This window comes from Geotrypetes seraphini, chromosome 3, assembly GCF_902459505.1.
Source record: "Geotrypetes seraphini chromosome 3, aGeoSer1.1, whole genome shotgun sequence".
NCBI lineage: Eukaryota > Metazoa > Chordata > Amphibia > Gymnophiona > Dermophiidae > Geotrypetes > Geotrypetes seraphini.
In genome coordinates this window covers 142,215,048-142,238,374 of record NC_047086.1, presented here as the reverse complement: position 1 = coordinate 142,238,374, position 23,327 = coordinate 142,215,048, and the positions used below count along the sequence as shown (strand labels likewise).

Below are 23,327 nucleotides of genomic sequence, written 5' to 3'. Positions count from 1 at the left end.
AACCAGAAGCACTGCTCCCTTGCTTCGCGCGATATCGTTGTCCCTCTTGCACCGCGGCTTGTTTAGTTAGTTTATTTTGAGTCGCTGTGCTCTCCTCTGTTTTTCTTTTTTTTTGTTTGTTTGTTTTTCAGTTCGTATCTTTTTGACCAGGTTCCCGGTCTTACTCTGGCCACCTGGCTTCGCAGGGCCTCGGCCGTCTTTGTTCTTATGTCCCGGCCTTGTTCCGGATTTAAAAACTGTATTAAGTGCAACCGGGTTATCTCCATCACCGACCCTCATCGTTGGTGTGTGGAGTGTCTGGGTGCAGAGCACCGCGCTGAGTCGTCCCCCCGTTGTGCGACATTGCAACTGCGGGCTCTTCGTAGGAGGGTGGCCAAGATTCTCCAACTCTTTGGCCCCATGGATCCTGCAGGACAGGCCTCGAGCTCGGCCTCAGTGCCCTCGTTGGGCGCTTCGGCCTCGAAGTCCCCGTTGGCCTCAAAGGCTCCGGCCTCAGCTCCTCCTGTTACTCCAGTCTAGGGTAAGTCTCCTCTTTCCTCCTCAGGTGTGCTGGCAAAGAAGCCTACCTCCGAGTCTCATGTCAGTGCTGCCTCATCGTCATCTTCGATACATCACTCTAAGCGTGCCTCCTCCTGTAGGGAATACTCTTCCTCAAGGTCGCCCCCGAAGGAGCGCACTGCTGCACCTAAGACCCAACCATCTTTGGTCTCGGTACCTATGTTAGAGGACACGCTTAAGGCTATTCTTACCACTCAGCTTTCCTCGGTGGTGAGCCAATTGGTCCCGACTTCTACTCCTCTGACCTCGGTCTCGATCCAGTCTCTGTCTGACCAGCCTGAGCATCCCCTCGTTTCTCGAGGCCCTGCCCGCAACACTTGCCGGGTTCCCTCGAGCGATTCTTCATCCCCCGAATCCCCTGTAACTTTTCGGGGATCCAGGCCAGGGGGCCGTTTTTCCCCGCTACTTTGTCGAGTTTTGTCCCTCCTAAAAATCCCCGGTCTTCTCCGCCCCTTCGGGGCAGGTCTCCAACTGTGAAACCTTCTAGACAAATGCTTGTCCTTGAGTTGGACTCTGAGTTGTGTTCCCCATCTAGGCAGCTACCAGCCTCTAAGGGGTCGTCTTCGAAACCAGTGGAGGAATTTTCCTTTACCCAGTCTTCCACGAGGCATCGCCATCTAATTCCTCGGACCCCGGGGTCTTCCCCAGCCCACCTAGCAAGGGGTCGTTCCTCAACGCCCCCCAGACACTTTAGTAGAGCCTCTTCAGTCTTCTTCGCAGAACTCCGAGGCCCCGGCTTACTATTCGAGGAAAAATTTCTCCCTCTTTCTCGGCTGCCCCCAGATCTCGCTCGGGGTCTCCTCAGGAGTATGAGTCTTTTTCTCGAAACTCCTCCTTTACTCGTTTCATCTCTGACATGGATAGGGCCTTGAAACTGGACCTCCAGTCTGAGTCCCGTTATACCCAGGAATATCTGGCAGAAATGGGTGTTGATCATCCGCCTCGTGAGGCGCTGCACTTGCCATTGCACCAGGTTCTCTGGCAAACTTTTCTCTGGAACCTGGAGACCCCCCTATGCAATCACGGCCATTTCCTCCAAGTTGGAATCCCATTACTGGACCATCCCGGTAAAGGGGTTTGAAAGTTCTCAGCTTTCTCATCAAGCCTTGGTGGTTGAGTCGTCCTTGAAGAAGTCCAACTCCTCTAAGGTTTACGCTGCCATCCCTCCAGGCTGGGAGGGCTGTACCATTGACAAGTTTGGTCTCCGTCTTTACCAAAACCCAATGGTGGCAGAGAATCTGTCCCAGGAGGGGGCGAAGAGTCACTGGATGATAAGCGATGAGACTTTCAAGGCTTGCCTCAAGGTGCTTCAAGAGGAGACTCAGGCTGGCTCGTAGGAAGCAGGGTCAAGGCCGGAAGAAGTTGAGCCATGACCAAGGAAATCTGAGTGGTCAGAATGGCTTTCAACAAGTCCTCGAACATAGGCACCGAGACGAAAGGATCAAGTCTCGAAGGTGCAGCAGTGCACTCCAAAGAGGGCGACCTCGAGGATGAGTATTCCCTATGTTTGGAGGCACGCTTAGCTGGAGGTCTTGTAGAGGCTGGCAGGACCGTAAGCACGGCCTAGGATGCCTGAGACTCTGGAGGCTTCTTAGGAAGGGCACTTGAAGGAGAAACAGGAGACTTACCCACAGGTGAAGACTTAGAAGGGACTGCAGCCGAGGCCTTTGATGTCAAAGTTGTCGAGGTCAAGGCCTTGGTCGAGGCAACCACGGGTGTCGGGGTTGAGGTCTTGGAAGTCGAGGCTGTCCCCGAAGCAGAGGTCAAGACCCTCTCAGCAGACTGCGAAGAATTTTAGCACAGCATCTGCGAAGGGCTCGAGGTTGAAGGGTAGCACAGCGCGAACAAGTGTCGGGGCAATGTTCGGGACCCAGGCAAACAATACACCAACAATGAGGGTCGGTGATCAAAATTACCCTGCCGCACTGGCTACACTTTTTGAACCCGGTAAGAGGCTGGGACATAGAAAAGAGAGAGGCTGGTAAAAGAACGAGGTTCAGCGGCCAGGCCTAGGCCCAAGGGCCGCAGGCCGAAAAAAGGCAAGTTAAGAAAACTTTTTTTTTAAGAAAAAAATATAAAAGACGCATGGGCACAGCGACTAAGAGAAAATAACAAAGGCGCGGTGCGAGAAGACAACGAAGAGCTGCAGAGCTGAAGTGAAGAGGACTTCTCGGCTCCGCAGAAAACGTTGAACTGAGGTACCTCACAGGAAACGCGCGCCCTAACTTGGGTGGGAAGGCACTCGTGCATGCACAGTGCAGCACTTATAAGCTCTTAAAAGATCTTCAAGCAACTCTGCTTGCGAGGCTGTCCGCTGCGGGGCTCCGTCGATGATGTCGCCCACATGTTGAGAATATCTGCCTGCTGTCCCTGGATAACAACTGTTACAGTAAGTAACTGCTCTACGGTAAGTAACTGTGCTGTATGTACTTTGAAAATACACCTCATAGCGGAATTAGAAAAGGTACAGAGAAGGATGGCACAAATGATTAAGGGAATGGGTTGACATCCCTATAAGGAAATACTAAAGTGACTAGGGCTCTTCAGCTTGGAGATATGATAGAGGTTGATAAAAGCTGAATGGAGTAGAACAGGTAGACATGAATCACTTTTTTACCCTTTCCAAAAATACTAGGACTAATAGGGAGCATGCATTGAAGCTACTAAAGTAGTAAATTAAAACGCAGAAAAAAAATACTTCACAAGGTGTAGTTAAACTCTGGAATTCCTTGCCAGAGAATGTGGTAAAAGCAGTCAGCTTAGCAGAGTTTATAAAAGTTTTGGATAATTTCCTAAAGTCCTTAAGCTGTTACTGAGATGAACTTGGGGAAAATCTACTGCTGATTTTTGTGATAAGCAGCTTAAAATCTGTTGTACTTTTTTGGGATCTTGCAGGGTACTTGTGGCCTGGATTGGCCACTGTTGGAAACAGAATACTGTGCTTGATGGATCTTTGGTCTGTCCCAGTATGGCAACTCTTATTGTAAGGTTTTGCTAAGGGGTTCAGCAAACAAGCCCCCAATATGTAAAGTTACAGCCCTACAATCCGCCAGAGGTCCTGGGTTTAGTGTCCTCAGAAGAGAACATAAGAATAGCCTTACTGGGTGAGACCAATGGTCCATGAAGCCCAGTAGCACATTTTCACGGTGGCTAATCCAGGTCACTAGTACCTGGCCAAAACTCAGAGTAGCAACATTTCATGCTACCAATCCAGGGCAAGCAGGTGGCTTTCACTATATCTTTCACAATATCAGACTATGGACTTTTACTCCAGGAAATTGTCCAAACTTTTCTTAAAACCAGCTACACTATCCGCTCTTACCAGAGGTTCAGCAGGAAGTGAAATTAATGGTTGCAGTTTAGGCTTATTGTACAGAAATAGGCTTAATATAACAGAGATGCAATGCTTAGTACTAAAGTACAGAACATATTCTAATATAAAAATAGGCTTTACAAGTACAATGGGCTAGATTCACTAAGCAAACCGATCGTGTACCGATCGGTTTACGAGCCCTTTGCAACCAAATTTCCCTCCAACCCCATTCACTAAAGCCTTTAGAAATCCAATCCCAACTCTCCCATGCAAATTAGCAAAACCCCATACAAAATAGCCAAGCGATTGATTCACTAACAATTGCTTGGCTATTTCGAATCGGGTTTTACTATTGGCAAACCCGACTGCTGCAGACCTGTTGGTAATTGCAGGTTTTTTGACAGGCCTGCTTGTCTTTTTTATTCATTTTTTTTCCATGGCACAGATATTTTGCGAGTGTTGCATACGCAAAATATCTGGATCCGGAGGAGCAGGAGGGACTGAGCACCCCTCCTCCTCCGTTAAAGGTACGGGGAGGGGTGGTGGAAAGGGGACCTGGAATGAGGAGAGGGTGTCCACAGGGGAGGGGGGTGTGGCAGGAGGGAGTTGGTATCCCTCCTGCAGTTTGTTTTTTGGTGGGTGGGCCGGGCCCAGGCTGGCCAGCCGGCTGGACTAGATTTTGCAACAGGGAGGGAGGCAGGAGAGGTTTAACATGGCAGGAGGGAGTTTGCATCCCTCCTGCCTTTTGTGGGGCATTGGGGCGGGGAGTCATTGATGCAGGGGGGCATGTGTCTGAGCTGCGACTTTTTTTTTTTTGTTGCTGCGACTTTTTTTTGTTGTTGTTTTTTCCTTTTTTGTAGACTGGGGAGCCTGTGGTTTTAACCCACTTTAACCTGTGGGTTAAAACCACGGGCTCCTAGTGCGGGGAAGGGCAGGAGAGATTTGGGTCAAGAGCAGGGTGGCAGGCGAGATTCGGGGCGAGAGTGGGAAAGTTAGGGCAGCAGAGAGTAGGCTGCGAGGCAATTTTTTTGTGGGGTTTAGGGAGGGAGGAGGTTCGGAGCACTTGTTTGGGGGAGGGGTTAATTTTTATTTATTTTTTTTAAATCGGTCAGATACTTTGTGTGTGTAAAACATCTGCCCGATTTAAAAAAAAATATATATATTTAAAAAGCCGGCAGAAGCCCTGACAGCCTGTCACTACTGTCAGGGCTTTAGCGATCCATGCAGTTGGCTGGGGGCGTGTCAACGATCGTCTCCATTTGCATGCAGACCTTTAGTGAATTCATCGGCCTGCATGCAAACGGAAACGGATTGCACACGGATCGGAGGGTTAGTGAATCTAGCCCAAAGTATATAGTTGGATTCAGAGGCTTTTTCTGTGTAAATGAGAGAGGAAGGACAAACTACCTGTCTCTTGTTTTAGGTCTGAATGATGGGTGTATAGGTATGAATAGGCAAAAAGAATTCAGCAAGGGAGGAGGAAGCTAGAGGGTCCAGAAAAAGAAGGGGGGGGGGAGGAGGAGGCTTTTATAGATTTGGAATCTTATTCTTAAAAATAGAATCTATTGTGGTTAAGTATCCATATCTTTCTGTAAACTGTTTGAAAAGATGGTAAGGAAGGTGTGTGGGGTATGAAAGACAAGAAGATAAGAAAGAAACTAGACTGGAGTTTCTGCTATTTTCTGTTATCTTTCTGTGACAATGGCTCTTTATTGACCATCTTAGAACATGCAGCTGGGGCCATTTTCCTCCTTAAGCACTGAACCTTAGCACATCTGTTGAACCTCAGAGCTGTGGCAAGGTCTTCTTTTTCAAGGGTCCCGCGGCAACAAGGGGACATCAGTGGAAAATCAGGGGCGGGAAACTGCACGGTGACACTAGGAAGTTCTTCTTCACCGAAAGGGTGGTTGATCGCTGGAATAGTCTTCCACTTCAGATTATTGAGGCCAGAAGCGTGCCAGATTTTAAGGCCAAATGGGACAAACATGTGGGATCTATCCGCAAAGATAGATAGGGAGGGTCATTGGAGTGGGCAGACTTGATGGGCCGTGGCCCTTATCTGCCGTCTATTTCTATGTTATGTTTCTATGTTAAGGTCTTTTGTTACTCTTAAGCACTGATAGTTTAGAAATAATTTAGGGCAATTTAAGGCATGTCTACATTGACATCTCCAAGATCAGATATGTTTGATATAATCTCCCATAGGCCTTTGCTGACATTGGTTAGGCAAACTGAAAATGCTGACAGTTATCAATGTAAAGCCGACACTTATGTTCTAACTTTATTTCATATTTGAAGCAACTGATGTCGGTGTTGTTATTTTTTTTGGGGGGCGAGATATTCAAAGACCATTGATTAAATCTTATTAAGTGAGTGGCTATTTACTGAGTCTCTGTTTTTTCTTCTGAATTTTTGAAATACTATTTGTGGTGATATCACATTTTCATTTTTATTCTACACACAACTTGTGATGTTTGGATAATAGTGAATAAATGTACTAAAACATAGAACCCCCTAGGTCTTTATTCATAAATGATTCTTCTCATTTTGTGTCCATGGAAAATCTTTAACAAATATCTTTTGTAGGCAGGATATTTTGGAATTCCTTTGGTTAAGTAGTAGAGAAGTGATTAGAGACTTGATCTACTCCTTTACCTTTACACCATTTTTCCTTTTTAGTTAACACTGTTGCTGAAACTAGAAGATAAGTTGAATCGACATCTGAGCTGTGATTTGTTACCCAGTAAGTAGCAACTTCTATTGTGGCTTTTCCATACAATGAATGGGAGAATATTGGTTCTCATTTTAGTTTCATCCTTCCGTGGGTAAGAGGTACTACTTCATGTTTTTCTTTCAGATGAGAACATTCAGGAGCTAGCAGCAGAACTGGTCCAGCTGGGCTTTATAAGTGAGGTAAGTGAGTTTTGGGACTATTTACTACCCTTTTCTCTGAACCCTTTGAAAATCATAGTACTGTATATACTCGAATATAAACCTAGATTTTTGGGCCAAAAATGACCCAAAATGGGGGTCTTGGTTTATATTTGAGATTATACTTGAGTACATCTCTAACTACTGTAGTTTTTTAAAAAATATCTAAATTTACATCTATCGGGGAGTCTGGCTGTGGGGAATAGTCACCAGTCAGGGGCAGGCCTGACATAAGAACATAAGAAGTTGCCTCCGCTGAGGCAGACCATAGGTCCATCCTGCTCAGCGGTCCGCTCCCGCGGCGGCCCATCAAGCCCATTACCTGAGCAATGGTCTATACCTATCTATACCCCCCAATCCCTTTTTCTTCTAGGAATCTATTCAAACCTTCTTTGAAACCATTTAATGTTTTCTTGTCTACAACAGCCTCTGGAAGCGCGTTCCATGTGTCCACCACCCTCTGAGTGAAAAAGAACTTCCTAGCGTTTGTTCTAAACCTGTCCCCTTTCAATTTCTCCCAATGCCCCCTTGTGCTTGTGGTGCCCCTTAATTTGAAAAATCTGTCCCTGTCTACTTTTTCTATGCCCTTCAGGATCTTGAAGGTTTCTATCATGTCTCCTCTAAGTCTTCGCTTTTCCAGGGAGAAAAGTCCCAACTGCTTCAATCTGTCGGTATATGGGAGATTTTCCATTCCCTTTATCAGTTTGGTTGCTCTTCTTTGTACTCCCTCAAGTACCGCCATGTCTTTCTTGAGGTACGGCGACCAGTACTGGACACAGTACTCCAGATGCGGCCGTACCATTGCACGATACAGCGGCATGATGACTTCCTTCGTCCTGGTCGTAATACCCTTCTTAATGATACCCAGCATTCTGTTTGCTTTCCTAGAGGCTGTGGCGCATTGCGCCGATGCCTTCAGTGTTGCGTCTACCATCACTCCCAGGTCTCTCTCCAGGTTACTAACCCCTAGTGGTGTTCCCCCCATTTTGTATGTGAACATCAGGTTCTTTTTCCCCACGTGCATGACCTTGCATTTCCCCACGTTGAAGCTCATCTGCCACTTTTCGGCCCACTTTTCCAGCTGCGTTAGATCCTTTTGGAGATCCTCGCAGTCTTCCTTGGTTTGAGCCCTGCTGTATAGTTTGGTGTCATCTGCAAATTTAATGACTTCACGCTTAGTTTCCGCCTCTAGGTCATTTATGTAGATATTGAACAAGAGCGGTCCCAGCACCGACCCCTGCGGAACTCCGCTCGTGACCCCTTTCCAGTCTGAGTAGTGGCCCTTTACGCCAACCCTCTGCTTCCTGTTTGCCAGCCAGTTTTTGATCCATCGGTGGACCTCCCCTTGTACCCCGTGGTTCCATATCTTTTTAAGCAGTCTCTCGCGTGGCACCTTGTCAAAGGCTTTTTGGAAGTCAAGGTAAATGATGTCTATAGATTCCCCTTTATCCACCTGGCTGTTCACTCCCTCAAAGAAGTACAATAAGTTTGTGAGGCATGACCTACCCTTATAGAAGCCATGTTGACTCGGTTTTAGCTGCCCATTTTTTTTGATGTGCTCACAGATGCTGTCTTTAATCAGTGCCTCCATCATCTTTCCCGGGACTGAGGTCAGGCTCACCGGCCTGTAGTTTCCCGGGTCCCCCCTTGCACCCTTCTTGAAGATGGGCGCTACATGCAGGCAGGCAGCTGATTCCTCCATGCAGCAGCTGCGGCGGTCCTCCAAGGATAGGGGAAAACACCCTCCAGGGATTCAAGACAAAGTTAGACAAGTTCCTGCTGAACCAGAACGTATGCAGGTAGGGCTAGTCTCAGGGCGCTGGTCTTTGACCAGAGGGCTGCCGCATGAGCGGACTGCTGGGCATGATGGACCATTGGTCTGATCCAGCAGCAGCAATTCTTATGTTCTATTTGCCGGCCGCGAGGGGGGAGGGGCAGTGAGGAGTCAGCGGCACATCTGGATTGCGAGCAGCCCTTTCTTCAGTCCCGCTAAACCTTTCTGGCAATAATGAAGCCAGACGCCACAGGGGGCCTTCCCTTTTGCCAAATCTCTATAGGCTCTGCCAGTCTTAATCCCGCCCCTCCAAATTAGGAAGTAACTTCAGAGGGGGGGTAGGATTGAGACTGGCAGAGCCTACAGAGATTTGGGAAAAGGGAAGGCCCCTGAGGTGTCTAGCTTCATTATTGCCAGAACGGTTTAGTAAGACTGGGACCAAAGGTAGGGCTGCTCGCAATCCGATTGTGCCGCTGACTCCTCTCTCCCCTCCTCCCTGTGGCCGGCAAACAGCAAGGAGGACTGCTGTGGCTACCGCGTGGAGGAAGCAGCTGCCTGCCTACATGTCGGAGCCCTAGGTAGGTAATGTTGGAAGAAGCAAAATGATAAAAGGTGATGGGGAGAGATTTTGGATGGAGGTGGAGGGAGAGAGAGAGATGAGGTGTTGGAGGAAAGAGGGGAGAGGATATGCTGGATGGAGAAGGCAAGACAGTAGATGCTAGTTAGAAGAATGAAAATAAAGGGAAAAAAAGAAAATGCTGGAAGGGGGGAGAGAGGGAAGAGTTAGTAAAGTAAACTGGAGAATAGGATGAGGGAGATGGAAAGCTATAAATAGAAGCAGATAGAGATGCAGAAAAATAAATGGAGGAAAACTGAAAGGAAAAGGTTAGTCAGAGTTAGATGAAGGAGAGAAGATGCAGACTGAAGACCCTAGAAAGAAAATTAAGAAAATATAGAAGAAAGTAGAAACTGAAATCTGGGATAAACATGAATAAAATGGCCAAACAACAAAGGTAGGAAAAAAGATTTTTATTTTTAATTTCATGAACAGAAAATGCAGTTTTACTGTAAATTTGCACTGCTTTCTTTTTATATTCCAAAGTGCAAAATGCTGTTTCTTTCTCTGGTGTTGAACTGCATATCTTTCCAATCTTGAGGTTTAAGTTTGATTTTTGTCTACATTTATTTAAGTTTGTGGTTGCTTGTAGTTGCGTTTTCCTAGGACCTTGTTGTGATATATTTGTATTGTTTAGTGATTTATGAGAGAGCTGATGGGGAGGGAAGCTGAACAGTCTTTCCAGTGCAATAGGTGAGACATTCTAGACCAGGGGTGCCCAAATGGTTGATTGTGATCGACCAGTAGATCGCAAAGGCAATGCGAGTCGATTGCATTGCTTTTGCGATCTTGTTCTTCCTGCCTTCCCGAGCCAGGCCAGGCGCGTACAAACACCAAACCCATAAGCCTTCACCTTGAGAGGAAGTTCTGGGCCAGCCAATCGCTGCCTGGCTGGCCTGGAACTTCCTCTCCGACGTCAGAATTGACGTCGGGGGGAGGGGGGGTGGTGGAGGAAGGCTTGTAGGCCCAGCGCTTTTACGCGCCAGGCCTGGCTTGGGGAAGTAGGGAGAAATCGGCTGGGTGGCTTGGGGGGGCAGGGAGAGAAAGAATCGGGGAAGTGGAGAAATTGGCGCGATGGCTTGGGGGGGACGGGGGAAGAGAGAAAGAAAGAGAGAAATAAAGAGGGGGGCAGGGGGAGACAGAAAGAAATATTGGATTCATAGAAGAGGGAAGTGCAAACAGAGATGAAATCACCAGACAAAAAAGTAGGAAAAATGATTTTATTTTCAATTTAGTGATTAAAATGTGTCCGTTTTGAGAATTTATATCTGCTGTCCATATTTTGCACTATGAACGTTGGGAGCTGCAAGGGGCATTCAGCGCAGCTCCCTGCACTAAAAACTGCTATCGCGGTTTAGTAAAAGGAGAGGGGGTATGTTTTGTCTATTTTTGTATAGTTGTTACTGAGGTGACATTGCATATTTTAAAGTCATCTGCCTTGACCTCTGAAAAAAACGCCAAATATAAATGATGATTAACATTTTTTCTGCATACAGTGTGCTTTGTGTTTTTTAAAATTTTTGTTGTTGGTAGATCATTTTGACTTGGTCATTTTAAAAGTAGCTTGCAAGCCAAAAAAATGTGGGAACCCCTGTTCTAGACCATAGGGTTATTTCCCTTTACTCGCATGGGTTGCAGAAGAGAACTATAAGTTTTTCACTCCATCTCTAGGGTACATCATAGGCTAGTTTAGCTCCTCCCATCAGTCTTTCTTCTGCATGTGGTTGCAGTGTGACTGTTTTCTGATCACCATCGCTTATGCCGTAGGGTTCCAGTCTGGTCGTTGTCTTGTCAGGATCCCTTTCTCCGCATTTCGGAGGTATAAGTTTCTCTACGGACAGTTCCTTCCTTTTTGCAGACAGTGGTTTCAACTTTCCCTGTCATTCAGGAAGTGTGTTTGCCTGTTTTATAGCCGATGAGTTCCAAACGTCAGGATTGGCTTATGAGGAAACTTGGGCATGCGTAGGATGCTTCTGCGTCTCTGGAGGGCACTAACGAGTTTCGTCTTTCTGGCCCTCTGTGCTGACTCATTTGTTAAAGCGTGATGTTCCCACTTCTAAGGCCATGATCTCCAGGCAAATCCATAGAGTCATTTCATGTCCCTACATTCTTGTAGGAAAAGAGTTCCCTGTTTCTGTTCGTGTGCATTTTGCTAGGAGTGTGGCTTCTTTGTGGTCCGAAGTTAGATCTTTTCCTCTGACGAGTTTTGCAAGGCAGGGACGTGGTTGTCTCTTCCCACGTTTGCCAAATTCTACAGAGTGGATGATGCTGCCTGTCACTTGACTTTCGGTTTTTCAGTTTTAAAGGCCTGTGCAGCAAGCCCACCCTGACTAGTTGGGGGACTGCTTTTGTATGTTCCTATGATCTAGAACAGTGGTTTCCAACCCTGTCCTGGAGGACTACCGGGCCAATCAGGTTTTCAGGCTAGCCCTAATGAATATGCAAATGAGAGATTTGCATATAATGGACGTGACAGGCATGCAAATATGCTCCATGCATATTCATTAGGGCTATCCTGAAAACCCGATTGGCCTGGTGGTACTCAGAAACATAGAATATGACGGCAGAAGAGGGCCGGCGGCCCAACAAGTCTGCCCACTCAAGAACCCTCCCTCCCTGGTGTACCCGTCTTTTATACATAACTCTGTAGCACCCCACCTGTTTGTCCAGGACAGGGTTGGGAACCATTAGTTTCTAGAATGTCTCACTTATTGCACTGGAAAAGGTGATTATGTACTTACCCTAGTAAGCTCTCTTCCAGTAGATAGGTGAGACATTCTAGACACCCACCCTGTCCTTGCTGTGCCACCTTTCAAATTTCAGAGTTCAGGTCAGATGTCTGTCTCCCTATGCTTCTCCTATCTGTTTTGTGGAGACTGGTCAGCTCTTTGGGGCTAGGCAGAGTTTTGTGAATATGTTCTCCATGTTAGGGAGTACCGTATTTTTCACTCCATAAGACACACCTGACCATAAGACGCACCCTAGATTTAGAGGAGGAAAACAAGAAAAATATTCTGAATCAAATCCTCCCTGCCAGGCTCTGCACCCAACCCCACACTCCTTGCCATGCTCTGCCCCTGTCCCCCCTCACTGCCAGGCTCTGTACCTTTCCCTCTTCTGGTTAGTCCCAGCTGATTAACAGTTTTTACACCCCCCACCCCCCGTACCTACTCACTTGATCTAGCCTCAAATGACTCTTTTCTTTACCCAAAGATAAAGGAAATGTTGAAAGGAAGACATTTTGATGATATTCAGGACATAAATGGTAATAAGACAACATCTCTAATGGGCATTCCAGAAAAAGTTTCAAAATTGTTTTGAAGGGTGGACTAGGCGCTGGCATCAGTGCATAGCTTCCTATGGGAAGTACTTTGAAGGTGATTGAAGTGATATTTAGGAGGTATGTAGCACTTGCTCTAAGTTCATGAACTTAATTGTCAGACCTTATCTATCATACTTACACACATAAAATATCTTCACTTCCGTATCGGTTCTCGACATTTCCAATACAAAGTCTTGCCCTTTGGACTGACTTCAGTCCTTCGAGTCTCCACAACATGCCTGAAGGTAGTGGCGGCAGACCTTTACACATCGGGTTTCATGTATTTTCCTTCTTGGGTGACTGGTTGTTTAAGGCTTCATCATAAACAGCTCAGCATGTCATCAACTCAACAATTTGTTTTCTGGAGCTTCTCGGGTTTACCATCAGCTATCAGAAGTCACATCTACACCCTTCTCGGGTGCTTGAGTTAATCAGGGCTGTCTTGGGTACTACTCAGGGTCGAGTTTTTCTACCAAAACAGAGTAGACAGTCTTGAAACATAGAAACATAGAAGATGACGGCAGAAAAGGGCTACAGCCCATCAAGTCTGCCCACTCTGCTTACCCACCCCCTGTCTATGCCCTAATGACCCAATTTTCTTATCTTGACCCTCGTAGGGATCCCACATGGGTATCCCATTTATTCTTAAAGTCTGGCACGCTATCTGCCTCGATCATCTGCACTGGAAGCTTGTTCCAATGATCAACCACTCTCTCTGTGAAGAAATACTTTCTGGTGTCGCCATGAAATTTTCTGCCCCTGAGTTTGAGCGGGTGCCCTCTTGTGGCCGAGGGTCCCTTGAGAAAGAAAATATCATCTTCCACTTCGACACGTCCCGTGAGGTACTTAAATGTTTCGATCATGTCTCCCCTCTCCCTACGTTCCTCGAGAGTGTAGAGCTGCAATTTGTTCAGTCTCGCTTCGTACGAGAGACCCTTGAGCCCCGAGATCATCCTGGTGGCCGTCCGTTGAACCGATTCAATTCTGCGCACATCTTTACTGTAATGTGGCCTCCAGAACTGCACACAGTACTCCAGATAAGGTCTCACCATGGCCCTGTACAAAGGCATTATGACTTCAGGCTTTCGGCTGACAAAACTTCTATTGATACAACCCAATATCTGCCTTGCCTTAGATGAAGCCTTCTCCACTTGATTGGCAGTTTTCATGTCTGCACTGATGATTACTCCTAAATCTCGTTCTGCTGAAGTCCTAGTTAAAGTTTCTCCGTTCAAGAAGTACGTCCTGCATGGATTTCCACTTCCGAGGTGCATGACCTTACATTTCTTAGCATTGAAGCCTAGCTGCCAGGTTGAGGACCAACTTTCCAATGTAAGCAGGTCCTGCGCCATATAATTCTGTAAACTGCATTCACTTACTATATTACATAGTTTGGCGTCATCGGCTAATAGTGTTATTTTACCTTGAAGCCCTTGAGTCAGATCCCCTATAAATATGTTGAAAAGGAGTGGACCCAGGACCGAGCCCTGCGGCACTCCACTGGTCACCTCCGATGTTTTAGAGAGGGTACCATTAACCACCACCCTCTGAAGTCTGCCACTCAGCCAATCATTGACCCATGCAGTTAGTGTCTCTCCTAACCCCATCGATTCCATCTTGCTTAGCAGCCTGCGGTGTGGGACACTGTCAAAAGCTTTCCTGAAGTCCAGGTACACGACGTCCAAAGACTCTCCCAAGTCCAACTTTCTTGTTACCCAGTCAAAGAAGCTGATGAGATTGGATTGGCAGGACCTACCCTTGGTGAATCCATGCTGACTGGGATCCCGAAGATTCCCTTCATTCAAGATCGTGTCCAATTTGCTTTTAATTAGTGTTTCCATGAGTTTGCACACTATTGATGTGAGACTCACCGGTCTATAATTCGCAGCCTCTGCCCTGCAACCCTTTTTATGCAGAGGAACGACATTAGCTAATTTCCAGTCCAGGGGAACTTTCCCCTTACTTAGGGAGAGATTGAATAGCTCAGCCAACGGTTTCGCCAGGACATCGCTCAATTCTCTGAGCATTCTTGGGTGCAAATTGTTCACCTGTTATACTTTATCGATCATATGGCATTAGCAGTGCACATCACTCCATTTGCATGTCTTCATTTTGGAGTCCCACAATGGACCCTGTCGACCCAATAGTTTCAAGCCATGAGACATCTGTCTGCTCCAATTCAAGTCACTTCAGACTTCCATCACTCTCGCTAATGGTGGATGATTCCTCAGTTTCGCTCGATTTTCCAGCTCCCCCTCCCCCATCATAAAAAACTTCTAACCACAGATGCTTTGATGTTTGGATGGAGGTGCTCATCTAGACATTCTACATACCCTTCATATCGGTCTTCTCAAACTACAAACAATAGGCAATGCCTTTAAAACATTCCAGAATCATCATCTTCATCAAGTAGTCCTTATCTGTACAGACAACCAAGTTGCCATGTTCTATCTGAACAAACAAGAGGGCATGGGTCCGCACCCCTTTTGCTTGAAAGCAATCCAGATTTTGAATTGGGCAATTGCTTGTGGCATATTTCTCAGTGGTTTACTTGCCGGAGAAGCAAAACATCTGGCTGACAATTTCAGCAGATTTCTTCAGCCACACAAATAGTCTCTCAGCACAACCATTTTATGTTGAATATTCTCCACATGGGGGACATTGGACATAGATCTCTTCGCTTCTCCCCCACAACAAACTTCCTCATTTCTGCTCCAGACTCTATACCTCCCATCACATTGTGTTGAATGCCTTCCTCATTCATTGAGGGGGAGACAGGGACATATTCCTCTACACATTTCACCCTATACTGCTCATTGGGAAAACTGTACTCAAACTTTTCCATGATCAAAGGCACCATGATCCTCATAGCACCTCATTGGCCATGTCAAGTTTAGTTCCCTCTCCTAGAGCTCTCGTCCAAGAAACTGTGCCAGTTGCAACCGTTTTCAACACTACTGATACAGAACAAGGGATCTCTCTGTCACCTGAACCTCTGCTCTAACAGCATTGATGGTTTCACAGATCAAATACAGTCAAACCTCGGTTTACGAGTGCACTGGTTTGCGAGTGTTTTGCAAGACGAGCAAAACATTTGCAAAATCGGTGCCTCGGAAAGCGAGTTTGACTCGATTTACGAGTGCCACCCCCCGTGATCTGGCATCCCCCCCCTGCGATCTTACATGCTCCCCCAAGCACCAAAACGATATTCCTTACCCCGATTGGGCACCGGCACCAGCACCAACGCACAGGACATGCTGGTGCCCGAAGATCCTTCCTCTTCTGTGCTGGGCTGGGGGGTGCATCGGCGATCCTTCCTCTTGCTTGTGCTGGGCTGGACTGGGCCTTGAGCTTTTGCGCATGCTCAAGGCCTTCTGGTCTCGCTCTCTCCGAGATTCTGAATCTGAGAATTTCGGAGAGAGCGAGACCAGAAGGCCTTGAGCATGCGCAAAAGCTCAAGGCCCAGTCCAGCCCAGCACAAGCAAGAGGAAGGTTCGCCGAGCACCGCCCAGCCCAGCACAGAAGAGGGAGGATCTTCGGGCACCGGCATTTCCTGTGCATTGGTGCTGCTACCGGTGCCCAATGAGGGTAAGGGATATCGTTTTGGTGCTCGGGGGAGCATGTAAGATCGCAGGGGGGGGAACAACTCAAGCGGGGGGGATGCTGGATCGGGGGAGTATGGAGCAGCGCCGGTGCCCTCAAGGGGGGGGGGATTGGAGCAGCGCCGGTAGCTGGGGGTGGGGGAATGAATCAAAACGAGTTTCCATTCATTCCTATGGGGAAACTCGCTTTGATATACGAACAATTTGGTTTACGAGCATACTTCTGGAATGAATTATGCTCGTAAACCAAGGTTCCACTGTAAATTCTTTTTGCCAATTGGCTTCAGTATCTGTCATTGAAGCTTCAAGAAAGCCTTCCACTCAGCACTGTTATGGCTTCAAATGGATCAGATTTTCTTCTGGTAATGCATCACATTCTCTGGAACTGGTCACATACTGGACTACTTTTTTCATCTCTCAACTCTGGACTAAAACCCAATTGTTCTATCAATGTATTTCATTCTTCCTTGGACAAGAAACCTCTCTATCTGTTCATCCCTTAGTAGCCCATTTCATGAAGAGATTGTTCCACATGAAACCACTTTATGCTTGGGATCTTAACATGGTACAGTCTACTTTTATGAGGTCTTCCTTTGAACCGCTTACATCTTCCTCTCTAAATTCTCACTTGGACAGTCATTTTCCTCATTACTGTTAAGTCTGCACGCCGTGTGAATGAACTTCAAGCAGAAAGAGGAAGATAGACAAAAATATGTGGAAAAGTTGAAAGGCTGAAAAGCAAGTAGTCTGGAAAGCAAAGATACAAATGGAAGAAAAAAATAGTTGATATGGTAAAACCAGGAGAGAAAACATTTTTTAGATATATCAATGATAGGAAGAAGTGCAAAAGTGGCATTGTGAGACCCAAAAGTGAAGAGGATAATTATGTAGAAGCTGATTAAAGAAAAGGCTGAATTGCTTAACAAATATTTCTGTTCTATGCACCGGCAGCGGGACCGCAGAAGACAAATATGAATAGGGATGGAGGAGTGGTAGATCCTGATTGATTTTCAGAGGGTTGTTCATGAGGAGCTAGCTAAAATAAAGGTAGACAAAGCAATGGGGCCGGAAGGTGTACATCTGAGGGTGCTGAAGGAACTTAAGGAAGTTCTGGTGGCTCCACTGACTATTTCAATACTTAGGAGTGGTACCAGAGGACTGGAGAAGGTCAAATGTGGTCCCTCTACACAAAAGTAGAATTAAGGAAGAAGTAGGGAATTACAGGCTAGTAAGTGTGACTTCTGTGGCAAGCAAATTAATGGAAAAACTTTTAAAATAGAGAATGGTGAAGTTTCTGGAATCCGGTGGATTACAGGACCGAAGGCAACATGGATTCACTAGAGGTAGGTCTTGTCAGACAAATCTAATCAATTTCTTTGAGTAGGAGTTGGATAGAGGGAATGCATTAGATGTGGTGTATTTAGATTTTAGCAAAGTCTACTAAATAAACTAAGTGCCCTTGGGATGGGCCCCAAAGTGACAGGCTGGGTCAGGAACTGGTTAAGTGGAAGACAACAGAGGGTAGTGGTCAATGGAGATCGCTCTGAAGAAAGGGAATGTTGCCAGTGGTGTGCCTTGGGCCTGTTCTTTTTAACATTTTTATAAGTAATATTGCTGACGGTCTTCCAGGTAAGATTTACCTCTTTGTGGATGATACCAAAATCTACAATAGAGTAGACACCCTGGATGGTATGAATAACATGAAGAAAGACCTAGTGAAGCTTAAGCTTGAAGAATGGCCTGAAATTTGGCAGCTAAAATTTAATACTAAGAAATGCAAGGCCATGCATTTGGGCTACAAAAACCCGAAGGAACAGTACATTTTAGGGGGAAAGAACTTTTGTATATGACAGAAGGGCGGGACTTGGGTGTGATTGTATGTGATGATCTTAAGGGGGCCAAATAGGTTGAAAAGTTGACTGTGAAAGCTAGAAGGATGCTAGGGTGCATAGAAAGAGGTATGGCCAGTAGGAAAAGAAGTATTGATGCCCCTCTATAAGACTCTGGTGAGACCTCATTTAGAATATTGTGTACAATTCTGGAGATCGCACCTTCAAAAAGATATAAAAATGGAGTCGGTCTAGAGGAAGGCTACTAAAATGGTGCATGGTCTTCATCATAAGGCGTATGGGGACAGACTTATTGAAATCTTTATCTCAATATGCACTGTATTTTTCACTCCATAAAATGCACTTTTTCCACCCCCCAAGGGTACATCTTGAGGAGTGAAATGTGTGAATATGTGAAAATAAATAAAAATATAAAAAAGAAACCCCATACCTTTTTTTCCCATCCAAGCGGTTCAGTGCGCTTTCCATGCTCCTGCCTCGGTTCCCCTGCTCTCTTCCAGCAGCGGCGCATGAGGCAGGCATGCGCTTTTTCCGTGCCTACTTGGTCCTGCACTGCACTCTGAATGTCTCAGAATTTCACCTCAACCAATGCATAGGTCCTCCCTGTTGTCTTTCGAAAGACACATTTTGCATCCTGGCAGACCTTAGACTGCAAACATGCTCTGGCTTATTACCTGCAATGCACTAAGCTTCATAGAGGATCCTCCCAGCTCTTTATAGCTTTTGACTGGAGCTGGCTTAGAGTTCTGTTTTCAAATGAACCATCTCTACTTGCTTGCGTATACTCAGGATAGGCTGGGCTGATGCTACAGAATGTGTAACATAAGAAAAAATAACTGGGTTGTTATACCAATGTAGGAATAGGCTTAATCGAAATACCTCAGCCCCACCACTCCACCGCAATAACAATTTCTAAAGCGGGAGGTTTACGTGGTGCTTCATCACTGGTAAATCGTCTCTAGCGCTGTGGTTATATTTAGGTTTTGTTATTTAGTTTTTTATATTAGTTATTCTACTTATCAATAAATAAAGAGTTGTAAAAGTATTGTAAAAGTATGTAGGATTATATACTTAACGTCTATACACAGCTAGACCTGGGAGTCCGACCCGACATGTTTTGCACTATTTGTGCTGTCTCAAGGGTCTCCCGAGGTAGCCGCAGTCATCCGACTCTCAAGTTTCACAGACAGTAAACTTGAGAGTCGGATGACTGCGGCTACCTCGGGAGACCCTTGAGACAGCACAAATAGTGCGAAACATGTCGGGTCGGACTCCCAGGTCTAGCTGTGTATAGACGTTAAGTATATAATCCTACATACTTTTACAATACTTTTACAACTCTTTATTTATTGATAAGTAGAATAACTAATATAAAAAACTAAATAACAAAACCTAAATATAACCACAGCGCTAGAGACGATTTACCAGTGATGAAGCACCACGTAAACCTCCCGCTTTAGAAATTGTTATTGCGGTGGAGTGGTGGGGCTGAGGTATTTCGATTAAGCCTATTCCTACATTGGTATAACAACCCAGTTATTTTTTCTTATGTATGATTTAGTGGAGTGGGTTGGTTATAAATCTACATAAACTACTGGTTCTTGAGTACAGAATGTGTAACAGCATATAGTGTCCAAGCTATGGCTGGTTTGGTTGCTCATTTCCGCTCTGCATCCATTGAGGACATTTGCAAAGTGACTACTTGATCCTTTACTTCTCACTACTGATTGGAACAAAACTCCAGATGAGACAGTTTGGACAAGCAGCATAAAATCTGTTTTACTCCTTAGAATCTTGTCAGGTACTTGTGACCTGGATTGGTTACTGTTAGAAACAGGATCATGGGCTAGATAGATCTTCGGTCTGTCCAAGTATGGCAATTCTTATGTTCTTATGTTTATTTCCTGAGTGCCAAATTTCCCTCCAACCCACTTGGGTTTTGCCAGACTCATGTTTATATATCAGTTATCCTCATCCAGAGTTATGATCTTGGCAGCTTGAGAGTCCCGTATATGAGAATATACCGTATTTCTCCACATATAGGCCGCAAAAAATGCCTATACGAGTTTTAAATCTGGTAGATAAGCTGCCCCATTGTATTAGTCGCGGCTTATCTACCAGTAACTGGGGCAGCCTATACAATGTTTAAAAATCATCCCTCCGCCCTCCTTCCCTTTACCTCCCTCGCTGGCGGCGGCCTCCTCAAATCACGCCACCAGCGTTGCAGAGCAGGAGCGATCTTTGCATCTGTAGTCCGGCCCTGTGCTCCCTCCTGAATGGCTTTGCCATCAGTTCTCACGGGACACGACTCGTGAGTCCTATGAAAACTGAGGGCAAAGCCATACAGGAGGGAGCACAGGGCCGGACTACAGATGCAAAGATCGCTCCTGCTCTGCAACGCTGGCAGTGGTCAGGGAGGTAAGGAAGGGTGGGGGGATGATTTTAAAATCCTGTATAGGCTGCCCCAGATATGCAAGCCACATCCACTGGGCCGACTTGCAAACCCCATATACAGCAGAACCTCAATATTTGTGGGGGTTAGGGGCAGAGCTGGCCCGCGAATATTGAAAAATCGTGGATAATTTTTAGGGCCAGCTCTGACCCACTCCCACCTCCCTCCTGTGTCCCGGACCTTCCCCAGACCTTACCTTGTGGTCTAGCGGCGATGGGGGACAGGATCGAGACTACAATGGGAAATCACGGCAGCCATTTTGATGATGGCTCTGCATGGGGCAGGAGCGTAGGACAATCGATCCTGCCCCGTGTTGCCACTAGACCACCAGGTAAGGTTTGGGGAAGCTTCGATGCTCCCGTGTGCTGATATCAGAAGGGAAGGCACTGGCACGCAGCCATATGGGCACTGCCAAAAAATTTCAAGTGACTCTGCACTTGGTAGTCTCTATATCGGGTTCCATGGATGACGGTAACCACATGTGATGATATATGCCTGTCCCCTTGGAGAACACCTGCTACAGATAAATACCTTTGCTGCATTTAAAAACTGTTTAGTTGATAAAATTGATTCTTACTGGTGCTTTGCTTTTTGTTTTCCCCCACCACAGGCTGACCAAAACAGATTAACATGTTTACTTGAAGATGCATTCAGCAAATTCTACTATGCGCGGAATGGAAGCATGACTGTCACTGTATCATCATAGCAAACTTTCTTCTTCCCTTCATTTCCTGCCTTTTCTACAGTCTGATGTCAGCAGAATCGCCTAGCTGCCCATGATGCTGTTGTAATGAATTTTTCCTGTCTGTATAAGGCAGAACCAGAATTTTAGGAGACTACGCTTAGAAACTCATTTGCATGTGGTGTAGTTCAGGCAAAAAAGGAAATCAAAATATCCCATTCCTCACAGACAATCTACTGTTGTATTTAAAGGAGTTTCTAAGAGTCAGTATTATTCTCCTCTACCCCACCAGCATTTCTTTTCCTGCTGCTTCTGTATCTAACCTGCCAGGTGTACGCTGTGAAGGGGACAGACTTTGTGGATGGGGGGAATTCCCCCTCAGCGCAAGAGGAGGATTCCAGGAGCCAGGCCCACCACAGAGTCCTGCATGTAGGAGTCGCAGGCAGGCGATAAAGGAGCATCTCAACCTCACTTTATTTTTATTTCTAAGAATAACAATGTGTATTTTTTTTCTCACTGTACACATTTGTGTGTGTGTGTGGGGGGGGGGTGTTGCACACTTAAGTTTTTGTTTTAATTTGGGGAGTACAGAATTTAGGTTATTTAAACAAGAAATGCTTTGGGGGTTGGTCTTACAAAAACGGTGTTTTGTAAAGTCCGCCTGTGTTCATTGCCTTCATTTCTGGCTTGTTTTATAGTAATACATGGTAAATTTGTTCAACTGTGAAAATGATTTCAGAGTCTTTCAAAATGAAAATGACCCATTTGTGTGAACACTTTGCCTGGAGGGCTTATTCAGTAGCATCTTGTAGAGGTGTACTTGGCTGCACTGTTGCAAGTGCCTCACTGGCTTTGCAGTGAACGAAACAGGCTAATAATGGTTTTACGGTGGGACTATTTTCCCCAGAAATGTTTGAACTGGCCCACTTTTAAAACTCATGAGCAGTAGCACATCACCAAGACTTTTTAAAGGCAGCTTTATTTCTTGCACATTTCAGATATGTGCAGCCTCTGTTGCAGTGTGTACCGTATGCCATGTGCTTTGTAGAAGAAACATGTCTTGCAAGTACTTGGATTTGCTGTCAAATTTCTGTGGCGGCAGCAGTAGGTTTGGAGATGTGTGTACTAACCATACCTTTAAAGTGCCCAGGATATGGGCTCTGGTTATGTTTAATCCTTTTTTTAAATTATCACTGATTTGCCCCCATGGTATCACTTCATCTTTCATTAACAGCCTGCACTTTGTTTACTAGTTTAGCACAGCAGCAAGTGGCTGTGTATCCGTGTGTAAACATGCTAGTTTAAATTCACTTTGATATATACATAAATGTTCACACAACACATACAGTCACTTGTTCAAACTTGTATGTGCACACAACAGGCCTGTAGGCATCTGCACAGCCACAGTGATTGTAGTCTGTGGGCAGACATTGTACAATTTTCCTTTGAAATGAACTTGGAGGAAGGTCTCATGCCAGGTGTAACCTTTAAAACCTGTTGGCAGTGGGCACTTATTTTTTTCTAGAGAAGTTTGTGCCTTTTAGTATGTTGAATGTTACCTCCCCATCTCCACATGCATATTTGCTTTACATCTTTTTATATCAAGATTATTTGAGGGATAGTTGAATCTGAGGAGACTGTGATAGCTTTTCCTGAAGGAAACATTTGGGCAAAGAAGTGAGCCCATGAAAACCACCTGGTTTATCTGAAAATAACATGATCACATTAGTCTCCATATATTACTTTTTTAGTTAATAAAGAACTGCAAACTTCAATGGGATTATTTTTATATATTAATCTGAACAGGCTCAGAAAACAGCATGATCAGTTGTAGTGGGAGAGGTATGGGGAACGTGTACCTCCTAACAAAAAAAAAAAAAATCACTATTTTGGGAGCATGTACAAAATATTTAGACAGACCATGTCCCATGAAAATGTCACCTTAGAATCATTCAGGCTTGAAAATCTAGTGCTGTTATCCTATTGTCAAATCTCCAAGCTGCTTAACAAGAACATTGACATAGGATCACACGTCTTGCTTAGTTCCAGTGGTCATCCAGTACGCCTTCAGCCTGTGGTCTAAGATTGGGGAAGACACTTGCTTTGCAGAACCTACTTAGTAATAACCCAAATGTTAGAATTCTCTTGGGCACTTTTCTCATTAAGTGGTTCTTCAGGGAGAAACAGTGGTGGGCACTACTGCAAGCCTTAACGTTCCCACAAGATC

The 23,327-nt window shown here is 45.6% G+C and overlaps 1 protein-coding gene across 2 annotated transcripts in view; it reads left to right on the top strand.

The window, feature by feature from the left end:
- The window catches only part of NRBP1 (nuclear receptor binding protein 1), a 214,483-nt gene extending 191,435 nt beyond the window's left edge, over positions 1 to 23,048 (top strand). For both annotated transcript variants that reach the window (XM_033937868.1, XM_033937869.1), the window contains 3 exons: positions 6,551 to 6,614; positions 6,729 to 6,784; positions 21,029 to 23,048. In XM_033937868.1, the coding sequence (XP_033793759.1) occupies positions 6,551 to 6,614; positions 6,729 to 6,784; positions 21,029 to 21,124 (216 nt within the window). In that variant the 3' untranslated portion in view covers positions 21,125 to 23,048. The remainder of the gene's footprint in view (positions 1 to 6,550; positions 6,615 to 6,728; positions 6,785 to 21,028) is intronic.
- The last annotated feature ends 279 nt before the right edge of the window (positions 23,049 to 23,327 follow it).